The 12,848-nt window shown below is 44.1% G+C and overlaps 1 protein-coding gene across 1 annotated transcript in view; it reads right to left on the reverse strand.

The window, feature by feature from the left end:
- Window positions 1-511, reverse strand: part of DRP2 (dystrophin related protein 2) — a 31,010-nt gene extending 30,499 nt beyond the window's left edge. The window contains exon 1 of the mRNA XM_087859485.1: window positions 343-511. Coding sequence (XP_087715611.1) covers window positions 343-459 — 117 coding nt within the window. The 5' untranslated portion in view covers window positions 460-511. The remainder of the gene's footprint in view (window positions 1-342) is intronic.
- Between the last annotated feature and the right edge of the window lie 12,337 nt (window positions 512-12,848).

The following is a 12,848-nucleotide window of genomic DNA, read 5'->3' on the forward strand; positions in this document are numbered from 1 at the left end:
GCCATAAAGAAGCTAAGGCAAAGGAAGGTCCTGCCTTGTCCTAGGTCACACCATTGAAGCGTCACTCTTCTGGGATCTCCCTTGGGAGGTTAACATGGAACTAGACCCCCTCAGCCATGGGGGCCCTGCCCAGCCCAATGCATTTCTTTGCCCTATGCCCCCTATAAAAGGCTTCATGAGTGATAAGGGAAGAGCCAGAAGGAGGTTACAAGCCCTCCAAAGGGTTTCATGTATATAGAGAGTGCCCCAGAGCCTTAGGAAGCATGGACACCTACAAGAACACACACAGATCTTGTGTCCACCCTTTCTCCACAGGACTTTGTCTTGCTATCAGCCCCTTACCTGAGGCTGGGGGCAGGTGCTTCGGAGGCTGCTGCTGTGATGGAACTGGTCAGCTGCCCGCCATTCATGACATCGTGGGAGGGTATAAGGGCATCCCTGCATGACCATAGGTTGCATCAGAACCAAGGCTCATGGAGGGTGAGAATGGGCAGTGCACTGACCGTTGACCATAAGCACCTGGAAAAGTAATAAGGAGAGATTCAGAGTCAAGACCTAGAAAAAGACTATGAACCCAACACTTACCCAATGGTGCCTTAACCAGTTATGTAAATAAGTATTCAAAGCTTGCTGGTCTACCCAGTAGTTTTTCCCAGGCTGCCATGTACCACAAAGACTTTATTTAATTATTGACCGAAGAAGTATTTATTATTTATCTATTGTGCTTTGTGCTGGAGACACCAAGATGATTTGCTGTCTGAGATCTCACAGCCTAGAGAAGAAGGTGGGGGAGCTCGGGGTGAGGGGAGGCAGTCATATAAACTCATAACGATAATAGGAAACAACTAACTCTGAGAATGTGCAAAGATTTCAGAGAGATGGCATTTGAGATGAGTCTCAAAGGACAAGTAGATGTTTGCCTATGCAGAGAAGGGGAAAAAGGGAGAAGGATGTTCCCAGCAGAGGAACCCACCTTTGCAAAAGTGCATGTCACCAAAAAAAGCATAGCATGTTCAGAGCAAGCAAGTTCCACTTGGCTAGAATTTAGGAGGCACAGAGATGAAAAAGATATGGTGCTTGCCCCTGAGGAGTTCGCATATAGAAAGAATAGACATGGGAAAAATCAAGCCATAAAGTGCTACTTGCATTAATAATAGAAGTATTTATGGGATGGAGTGAAGGCATAGATGAGGTGAATTCTACCTGGTCATGTCAGGAAAAGTCTCCCTAGACGAAATACACTTGGGGTGAGCCATGAAAGAGAAATCAAGATTGTCATTAGGTGGGGGAGATAAGACAAAATAATAAGACAAAATAATATAATAAATATAATAAAAATATTATATATAGTATATAATATATAATATAATATGATATTATTATTATTATTCCAATCAGGATAAAATGAAATGTATGGTGTGGGAAGCAGTTGACGAGGTTGGCTGTGGCCAGATTGGGTCATGCCTTAAATAATTAGCAGAGAATTCTGGGCTTTATCTTGTAGACAATAGGGAGGCACTGAAGAGTTTAAGCAGGGGAGTGACTCGACCTGATTTGAATTTTAGAAAGAGCCCTCTGGCTGCCTTGTGGCGTGATTCTCCCTGGGAAAGAACCCATTGAGAAGCTGTTATAATTGGCAAGCAGTTGCACTGAGGAGGGAGCAGAGAGCACGGATTATGAGATACTTACCGAAGAGGTACAAAACATTGAGCTCGGTGATCAATTGGATGTGAAGGGTGAAGGAGGTGGAGAAGTGATAAGTTTCTAATTTGGAAGCTGGGTGGATAATGTTGCCAACAGCAAAAGAGGGAAGGCAGGAGAAGGAGCAAATTTGGTGTGGTATGGGGTGAGGGCAGTGTTCCATAATAAGCTATGCTTGAGACACATTCAGCTTTAGATGAGCTGAGAAAAAGAAGACATGAGTGAAAAAGTTAGATGTACAAATCAGTTGACAGTTTAGTGAATGTACACAAGTGAGATGAGAATGCGTAACAAAGACAAAGTTTGCAAATGGTAAAAGCGATATCTTTTAGTGTTGGGCATGCTAACCCTGATCCAAAGAGTAGGGAGAGAGCATCTTTGATTCCTGATGTTGATGATTAAAGAGCCACCATTTTTAGTCTCTATTTCAGTGGTTCCCAACATTTTAGGTATAAAGGCCCCTTAAGATTAAAAAAAGAATCTCACTTCACCCACTCATACCTACAATAGTATCTGTACTTTTAGTACTTGCAGAGTGAGAAAAAACACATACATTTGAAAATCTGTGGACTTCTTGCATTGAGTGCCCTTCCCTCTTCCTCAGGGTTCCTTGGTCCAAGACTGTGGACTGTTACAGATCATAAAGATGCAAGAGTTTATGGTGGGAAGGACATTGTATTGTACTCTAAGTCTCAAGAGATTACACAGCCACATAGCTCCTCATGCCCAAAGAGATTCTCCAAAGAATGGTTGAAAAGATGGCTCCCCTCTTATCTGACACCAACATAAAATAATTAGTAACTCAGATAAAAAACAAAGTATTAATCTAGATGTGTTATAAGCATGAAGGCTACAAAAGTCTTGCCTTCAGACCTCTTTTTATATTAACATTTTTATTTTTGCTGATTACACAAGTAATGCACGTTCTTTATAGAAAAACTGGAAAACCCCAAAAATCATAAGGATAAACATTAAAATAACCTATCATACTACCACCCAGAAATAGCTACTACTAACAGGTGTGAAGCCCTTCAGTAGTTTTTCTATGAAAAAAATATATCCATATATCTCCAATTGTCATCCTATGATATATATCATTTTGTATTGTGCTTTTTTCATTTGCTATGTATATCATGATCATTTAAGAATGTCACTAACTATTCCTCTAAAACGTGATTTCTAATGGCTGCAAAGGTGGTAGAGCACTATGTTGAGGCTATGGGCTTTGGTATCATAGATATCCAGAGTCAGATGCACACTAGTCATCCTACTAGCAGTGCGGCCTGGAGTGCATTAACCTCTCTGAGCTTCAGTGCTCTCATCTGCAAAACGGAGATGACAATGACACTGCCTTCATAAAATTATTCTAATTATTAAAATTAATAATGTATTTAAATAACTTAGCACAGTGTCTGGCAATAGTATACTGCTCAATAAATGTTAGCTGTAATCATCGTTGTATACTATTCAGGTGAATGGATTTACCATAATTTTAATGAGTAGACATAAGTCTCACTGCAATGAACAGCCTTGTGCATATCTGTGATTCTTTTCTTATGATAATTTCCTAGAAGGGAGAATTCCTGGACCAAAGGGTATGAACCAATTTCAGGCTTGTGTTGCAAACTTCTAAATTGCCCTAGAAAAAATAGTTAGATCACTTTATACTAACACCAGCAATGTATGAGAATGCCAGTTTCCCAGCACACTTGCCAACAGTGAGTATTCTTATTTTTAAAATATCTTTGCCAATTTTATAAGAGAAGATGGCATCTTGAGGAGTTCTCTGTATTTCCTTAATTTCTAAAAATGCTTAACCTTTTCCCTACATTTTTAGTGACCAGTTGTGTTTCTTCTTTCATGAACTATCTCTGTCTCTTTTGAGGTTCCCCTCTCTACAAATTAACTTCCTTCCTTCTTATTCCTCTACTGGTCTGATGTCAGCTTGATGCTTCACCAAGAAAAAAAAAAAAAGAAAAAGAAAAAAAAGAAAGAAAGAAAACAAATACAGGAGTCAGAGAATTCAGATCTTCTAATCCCAGCGCAGGCAGAGAAGGAATAAAATCCTTCTGGTCCTATCTTGACTATCCTCTGCTGTTTTCAGACCTTGCCACTGATTGTCACGTCAAGTCACTTCACCTCACTAGACCTTGGTTTGCTAACCCGTAAAACATTAATGTGTAAGAGTTGTCAAACATCAAAATCCTAGCATCCCTGTGTTTGTACAGCATGTTTTGTAGCCTGCTGTATTGTCTTTCTTGATCCTCAGTGCAACCTGGTAAGGTTGGCCCAGCCAGAATGACGATCCTATTTGACAGATGAAGATGCTGAGACACAAGTGAGCCTGGGCCTCCTGAGTCCTGGCCAGTGTTCTTTGTTCTACAAAAAGATTCTTCCTTCTGCCTCTCTATCTCCATGATGTCCCACATTACCACCTGTACATACCGATTCTCTTCCTATTCCTCCTTTTAATTTGCAGAGGCTGGGTGGAATTGGAGATGAATCTTAGTCCCCAGATGGCCAAGTGTAGGAAAGAAGATACATTTTTAAAAAGTATAACTTAAGGGAAAAAATGATTCATACCTTATGTGGGACGCAGAAACCATGCCATGAGAGGTCGCAGAGGAGGAAGTGTTCGCCTTAAGTTGGAGGGATTTAGGATGTATTTATGGAAGAGATCCTTTTGCTAAGGTGAGAGAGAAGATTTGTACACACAGAGTAGTGTGAAGGAGGCTTTGGGGGTGGAGCTAACTCTTCTGTGCTCTCCCCTAGGGATCCTGCTAGATACCAAGCTGTGGCTCTTTGCTACTAGGAATGCTCTTCCTGGTTTTCAAAGCTACACACAGGCCCTTCCAGAAAGATTCGGGGGGGTGGGGGGAAGACGTTATTTCTCTTGGGCAGAGATAAAAGCTTTAAAAACATTTGGGAAATACCAGGATTCTAACATGAAAGCAAAATTATTGGCTATTGGAGGACAAGGTCTATGTCTGATATTTATTTCTATCCCACGTATTTTTTTAAGACTGTGCCAAGTACACAGGAGGCACTCGGTGAATGTTTCCTGCCTTGGTTTATGGACTTGAACTCCAACTAGGTCAGTGTACAGGTCCTCAACTTTGTAGGTACGAATCTCAGAAGGCACGAAGAAAAACACTTTGGATACACGTATTTATTTGCATTTGTGTAAAGTGATGTATACAGAATGTTAGCATTTGAAGAAAGCCTTGAAATGGAAAAAAAATGCAAACAACCTAGATTTCCACCACTTGGGGGCTAGTTAAATAAATACTGGTATATCCATACAATGGAATTCTATACAGCGGTTAAAAACATAATGAGGAACACTTTATATGACAATACGGAATAACCTCTTAGGACGTAAATTTAAGTAAAAAGAAGAGAAGAAAAAACAAAGTAGTTAGTTTACATTTGTGTAAAACCAAAAGGAAAGTATGTGCTTATAGATGCAAAAAAATTACACGCAATAAAATAAAAGCATACAAAAGAATCTGTTAATATTGATTGCCTTTGGAGAAGGGAGCCAAGTGGCTACCAGACAGAAGTGGAAGAATTCCCTCCATTCTTTTGGGATTTTCTCTTTATAAAACTGAGAAATATAATGCACTTACAAAGAGTGCATAAAGCAGATGTGTAAAATGTACTGAAATATCATAAAGCAAATTTCCATATAGTCACTGCGTGGGTTGAAAAATAGAATAATTACCCACACCCACAAAAGCCCTGTGCCACCAACAAGAGATGTAGTTTTTACTGAATATCCTTTTGTACCCTGTCAATATATTAGCTATTTAACGGCCACTTCCTCCCTCCCTTCCCACTCCTCGCCAAAATGCCACGGACATCTTCAGCTATTTTCTGTAAAGATTAGGGTAGAGGCTTTTCCACAACCAAATAAATAATAAATTTATTTTGTGGAAAATTTATTTGGTTAAAATTTACTGTATTCCATAATTAATCAGTCTATATAATCAAGTCATTTAATCTTCACGACAACCCCATGAAGTGGTTGCTTTTGTCTTCATTGTGCAGATAAGAACATGCAGGAACAGAAGCAGTAAGTAACTGGTTCAAAGCGATATTGTGAATTATGGGGTGAGAAGCTGGGATTTGTATCCGGGACAGATGGGTCCCAGAACACAAGTTCTTCACCGTTACACTATTCTGCCTCTGGAACTTCTAGAACCCAGGCCCTGAGGCATCGTGGTCACTGATCCCTAGCAAGCAGAGCCTTTTTTTTTTTTTTTTTTTTGGCTATGGGCCACCAGGTGGGAGCCCGAGCACTCGAATCAGTCATGCCGCACCCAGGAGAAGCCACAATGAAGAGGATGCAGTGTGTCTGGGCTCTGGGGGATCACCCAGCTGGCAAACTCTACAGAACATTTCAATTTCTTTCCTAGGACATCTGAGAAGTAAAATTCTGGTCAGCTCTCCTAGTCTGACCTCTGAGCTCCTCCCGTGCTTTAGAATTCAGTAGATTTTTTTTTATGAACGAATAAAGTCTTTCTACCTAGAAACTAGAGAAGTCTAGGCACCTATCCTACGGAAATTCTTTGCAGAAATGGATGAGGATATCTGCTGCAGTATTGTTTGCAATTGCAAAACTCTGCAATCAACTCAAGTGGTCATTAACAGGGGACCACTTAAAGGGGTCATTGTCAGAGAGGCAGCCCAGCGGGACAGTTAGGGCTGTGGGCTCTGAGCCAGGACACCCAGGTTTGCACCCTGGCTCTACTACTTATCAGCACAGGTTTGGACGAGCCCCCTGACCTTACTGCACATCAGTCCCTGCATCTGTAAACCAGGAATAACGAAAATACCTCATAGCCTGGTTGCAAGGAGTTCATTCATGGTTTCTGACATCTAGTAAGTACTCAGATCTTACCTATTATTATACCCACTCATGAAATGAAATATTAATGTAGCTGTTAAAAAAAGTATATTGGGCACCTGGGCTGCTCATTCAGTTAAGCGTCTGCCTTAGGCTCAGGTCATGATCCCAGGGTCCTGGGATCGAGCCCCATGTCAGGCTCCCTGCTCAGGGGGGAGTCTGCTTCTCCCTCTGCCTCTGCCTCTCCCTCTGCTTGTGCTTTCTCTCTGTCTCTGTCTCTCTCTCAAATGAATAAATAAAATCTTTAAAAAAAGAGGTAGATCTATATACACTGATGTGAACAGATATCGAAGGTATATATTTTAGCTAAAAGGAAACAAGTTCAGAATTATATGTCTGAGAGAACACCAATTATGTAAAAAAAGCTTTTGGGAAAAAATCTACATGCGTATATGCATCGAAAGAAAGCCTGCAAGGAGACACAAAACTGCTCAGCAACATTATTTCTGGAGAGTTGTGTGAGGGGGATTCTCCCTTTGACTTTATACACTTTGTGTATGTGTGTATATATAGATATATACATACATTTATATGGGTGTATTTTATACCAACTATTTATTATTCTTGGAAGGAAAATAAATAGAGAAGACTTTAATCATGAGAGGCTTGGCAAAGAACAAGGCAGTGGGGAGAAGACCCCCTTCCCATGTGTTATAGATTCCTCTCTCCGATCCAAGGTGACACTGAATGATGGCACCCTCTCTCACAGCATTGCCTTTCTACCTGACAGCATGGCACTAAGGGAGAAGACACACATCTCATTGGTGCCGAACCTTGTTATGTGATCCTAAAATAATTCTTGCAATGTAGCCAAAACCTGAGGTTCTGCTTTAGATGCTCTCACTTAATGAATAAATCACAGAGACTCGGATTGTCAAACTGGAAGGGACCTTTGGAGGTTATCTAAGACAAACCACCTCATTTATTTTTTTTTTAAGATTTTGTTTCTTTATTTGACAGAGAGATAGAGAGAGCCAGAAAGCACAAGCGGAGGGAATGGCAGAGGGAGAGGGAGAAAGCAGGCTCCCTGCTGAGCAGGGATTCGGATGCAGGGCTCCATCCCAGGACCCTGGGATCGTGACCCAAGCCAAAGGCAGACGTTTAACGAGCTGAGCCACCCAGGGGTCCTCAACTCCCTCATTTACAAACAGAAAGAATGAAATGTGTTCCTGAGAAGTTAGTTGTCAAGCAATTCCAAGAAATGAAGTTTATTCTCCAGTGAAAAGAATCAGAGATGCATCCCTATGGGGAGCATTTTATTCTAAGGGCAATCAATGCAAACCATCTTCAGCCTTTATACACTGCTGGTGGGAGTATTTTGGACAGTGATTTGACAATATCTCTCAAAGGTGAAGATTCTCATACCCTGTGATAGGACGATTCCTTTCTAGGTACATACCCCAAAGCAACAGTCACATAAGAATATCTATAAAAGTGGGGTGCCTGGGTGGCTCAGTTGGTGAAGTGTCTGCCTTCGGCTCAGGTCATGATCCCAGGGTCCTGGGATGGAGCCCCGCATCGGGATCCCTGCTCAGCAGGGAGCCTGCTTCTCCCTCTGCCTGCCTCTCCCTCTGCTTGTGCTCTCTCTGTCTCTCTCTCTCTCTCTGACAAATAAATAAATAAAATCTTTTTTTTAAAAGAAGAATATCTGTAAAAGAATGATCCTAATAGCCCTAACTGTGAGCCAAAAACTGGGAACAGCCTAAATGCCCATAAACAGCAGAATGGATAAATAAGCCGTGGCATACTCATGAAATGGAATGCTACACACTGTGAAAAAAATAAGTGACCTAGAGTCACATGTCACAACATGGATGATTCACAAATATAACGTTGAATTTTTAAAAGTTGGACAAGAATACACCCCATCGATATCAAATTTTAAACCATGCAAAGAAGTGGTATATGCTGTTTAAAGACACATGGTGTGTAGTAAAAGTACAAATAAATACATGAGAATCATAAACACCAAGTCCAGGAGACCGGTTACTTCTGAGGGAGACAGATCAGTGGTGCGGAGAAGAGGGAGTTTTAATCCTAGAAGGGTAGGCAGAGGGTTTCAATTCTACTGGTGTTTTTTCTTAAGCTGGGTGGTGGGTATTCTGATTCGCATTATGTTATTCTTTGTACCTGTTTGAGCATAGGAACAATGTTCACAGCAAATTGGTTGAAAGAAGGCAACAGATCTCATGCTGACGAGAATCCACACTTTTCGGACGTAACCAAATACTAAAAGAAACGTGTAAGATACAAATGCTGCCTTCTGAACGACAGGATCATTCCTTAACCCTGTTTCCTTTTCCTGGGACCTGCCTCGCGGGAGGGCGTCCGCTGGAGAAGCGGCAGTAGACTGAGAATCAGGAGATGAGGGCTCCACTCTCTCAGACACTCATCAGCTTTGGAAAGGAGAACAATCTGATTACTCTCTCAATTTTTCTCACATTTGAAAGTGCAGAATTGGACTAGATTATCTGATAAGTTTTTTTCCATGTGACAATTTCTCCCAGCGTTTTGTTTTGTTTTGTTTTGTGGTTTTGAGCAGCAATTCCCACGACTGTGTCTGCAAGATGCTAAAGTGTTTTCCATGTAGAAAAGTGTTCCCTGGTCAAATCTGTTTGGGATATACTGGGTTAAGTGAAATTAAACGGATTTGTTTGTGGCAGTCCGGCTCAGAGCCTTTTAATATGCTTATATACATTGTGACTCTCTGAGAGGAGAATTCGGTTTTGAAGCATCTTCAAAAAAAAGGTATTGGACCACAGAATGCACCCCCACACTACCACCACCACTCCTTATTTTAAAACAGAATCTATTAACATTCTCTCGGAACAGTGCTCTGTGAGGCATCAGTCTGGTAAATGCTGTCCTAGAAGGGATTTGTCTCACTTGCTATTTTAGTTGCGGACGTGTGTTCAGAATCCCTTAGAAGGGAGGAATGTCGTCTCATGCTACAGCTCATAGAGTGGGTTCCTTCTGAGCGTCCCTGGCAAGTTGAGAAGGATATCTGCTTGGGCTTCATGAGTGAGAGCCCCTCCTATCTGGCACTGTGGAAGACTGAACACCAGAAACTTCTGGGTATCTATACTTAGAAGTGCTGCATCCCAGATACGCTCTCTAATTCTGGCTCTTGGGCCTTTGTTAAGTTTGCTCTTCAAGCCATACTTCCTCCTCTGGGTGGTTTTGGAACTGAAGGGTGCTCTGGCACAGAGCTCCAAAGAGACTTGGCAAGAGAGTGCTATGCCCGGGGGAACAACTTTCCATGTGTCTTCTTCCCCCCAGTGAGAGTTTGCAGGAAGCAGGACTGCAGGGAAGAGGCGGACCCACCCAGGAAAAGAGGGGCTCCGTGTTCTTTCAGGGACAGGATACTTATCACTTTCACTCGCAGCACCTCCTTTTCAGGGAGGGTTTCCTGAGAAGGCTGCCAAGTTCTCTGGAACCACCTCCCCACCCAAATCCCAGAAGGGAAAAAAAACTTCTCCCAAGGTTCGTGGTTCCCACAGGGCCTTTTAAAAGGTGATTTACCTGAGGGCCTCTAATCTAGAAACAAGGATTCCTTTGGAAAAGTCAGGAACTCAGGTGAACTAGACCTGGAGCTTTTTAAAGGCTTTCGTTCTTTTGAACAATCAAAAAGAAAACCTAAGAGAAAAGTATGTTCTCTTCCATTCGGCATGCCTCATGCTCTCGATGGAAACAGGCTGCCGTCGATTCCACTTCACCTCGGCCCAGCCCAGCTACCTGCTTGAACCCAACACCCAGGAGGCCTAGCCCTGCCTGCCTACCAAAGGCGGGATCAACCTTAGCTACCCACGTGGTCTCGGGCCCACTTATCAGGCTGGGGCGCTGGGCCCGGTGTCAGGAAAGGTAAGGAGCCCAGAAGGAACAGGGTGTTTGACTCCAGGAGCGGTGAGCCCCATTGCCAAGCACGCCAAGCTATGCTTTCTTTCGGGAGTAGAGACGTACCTCCTGATTGCGCGGGGTGGGAAGGAAACCAAGGGAAGAGGCAAAGGGGGAAATGCCACGGGGAAGACGAACTGAACCAGGAAGTAAGGGCAGAGATGCGGCTGTGCCTTCGGCCCCAGGCTCCTGAGGCAGAGCCCGGTTTACTCCAGGGAGGCACTCCTGTGTCCCGTCTGCTGCTGACTAGACATTCATTTGCTCAGGAAGCCTGCTCCTGCTCGGAGGTCCCACGTTTCCTCTCTCCTCCCTTTTCAGCCAGTGCTTTCCACAGCCCTTCCCTTCCCTCCCGCCAGGAAATCCACCCTTGGACAAAAAGCATGTCATTGAGACCAAACACAAATGAACAAACAAACAAGCAAGCAAAGAAAGAAAGAAAGAAAGAAAGAATAGCCCTCTCCTCTCTAAGAAGCAAACTGTGGACCTTCCTCTTATTCATTAGTTGCTCAGATCGGCTTGAGTTTCTGTTGTTCCTGGGCACCTTTTCTTTTCCCCTCTCAATCCAAGCAGGAGCTGCTTCATTGTGGGCATTTTTTTAATGCAAGTTTTCCCCCAAAGGCACATGCAGGCAGCAAGCAGGCAGACACACACAAATAGACACACACACACACACACACACACACACACACACACACACACAGAGTACCTCCAGACCTTCCCTTCCCTCGGTCATTTCCCCTCAGCCAGCCGAAAAAGGGCGAGGCTGGGGAATCCTTTCTCCGTGGCCTACCTTCTGATTCCGGCAGGTCTGAGGAGCAGGCTGCAGCTGGGAGCTGGGAGGCCGGCGCTGGGCTGCCCCTGTGAATCAGCAAAGAAGTCCCTGAGACAGGGATGCCGACAGCTGCTGTGTGCACACTCTCCCTCGGTCTCTCCCACCTTCCTGCCCTCTTCTCTTTCTCCTCCTCCTCCCGTCTCGGAGCCGCTGTGTGTTGCTATGCAATCACAGCAGGACTAACAGCATCACTAACAGCATCACTCCGACCTCCGGCAAAGATACCCTTGACTGGGCAAATGCAGGAAGAGCAAGGACAGTTTTGTGAAACTACCAGAGCCTTAGCGGCTCACTCTCGGAGATTTCAATTCATTAGAAGCAGAGGAGGAAAGCGGAAGAGGCTGAGAGGCAGAGGGGGAGAGGGGGAGAGGGGGAGAGGCTTCCACTGGGGAGGAGGAGACAAAAGAGGCCCGGAGATCAATGCAAGCGGCTGAGTGAGGAGCCTGGGCCCCAACTTCCACAGATTCAGCCAGAGCCAAAGCCAACTTGAAAGCCAGCAGCTGGCAGGGTCGCTCAGCAGCCAGTCCAGGATTCGGCTTCTGTGTTGGAGGTGGAAACACTCTGCTCTAGAATTGTCACTGGTACCCGAGGTACAGTCTTGGGCCAGGGCAGACCTCCGGTCACCCTGAAGTTCTCTGCTCACCCCTGTTGGAGCTATGTGGAGAAAAAAACCCTCCACGATGAGGGAAACAAAGTGGACCTTGAATGATTGGAGAAAACACATTTCCTCTGTGCTTTGCCTCAGCAACCACCTCAGTCATTCTCCCTGCTTCTGTCCATACCAGCCCCTTACTCCTCTATCACCCCTATTGAAGAGAAGAGGGTATAAGCCCCAAACACCCTGAGAGAACTTGGAAAATCCACTGAAGGGACAGAGGGGATCATATCCCTTTACAGAGTGCCCGGCACACGGCAGGTTACTTAATATTTGTTAAATGAGTAAATTGGATGGATGGATGGATGGATGGATGGATGGATGAATGGACTGAACAGCAGTCAAAAAGTCACCATCACCAGGAGGGCCTGGGTGGCTCAGTTGTTAAGTGTCTGAGTTCAGCTCAGGTCATGATCCCGGGGTCCTGGGATGGAGCCCCATGTTGGGCTCCCTGCTCTGTGAGGTGTCTGCTTCTCCCTCTCCCTCTGCCCCTCCCCCTGCTTGTGTGTGCTCCCTCTCTCTCTGTCAAATAAATAAACAATCTTTAAAAACAACGTCACCATCACCATCCTCCTACACAAACATACTCATATGTATAGCTCCAGCAGCTCCAGGCCAGGGCAAAGGATCAGACAAGCATTGTTTCCTCCTTCCACTTCTTTTTTTTTTTTTTTTTTAAAGATTTTATTTATTTATTTGACAGAGAGAGACAGACAGCGAGAGAGGGAACACAGCAGGGGGAGTGGGAGAGGAAGAAGCAGGCTCATAGCGGAGGAGCCTGATGTGGGACTCGATCCCGGAATGCCGGGATCACGCCCTGAGCCGAAGGCAGACGCTTTAACGACTGCGCTACCCAG

Source organism: Ursus americanus, chromosome X, assembly GCF_024610735.1.
Source record: "Ursus americanus isolate L20-20 chromosome X, mUrsAme1.1.p, whole genome shotgun sequence".
NCBI classification, from domain to species: Eukaryota; Metazoa; Chordata; class Mammalia; order Carnivora; family Ursidae; genus Ursus; species Ursus americanus.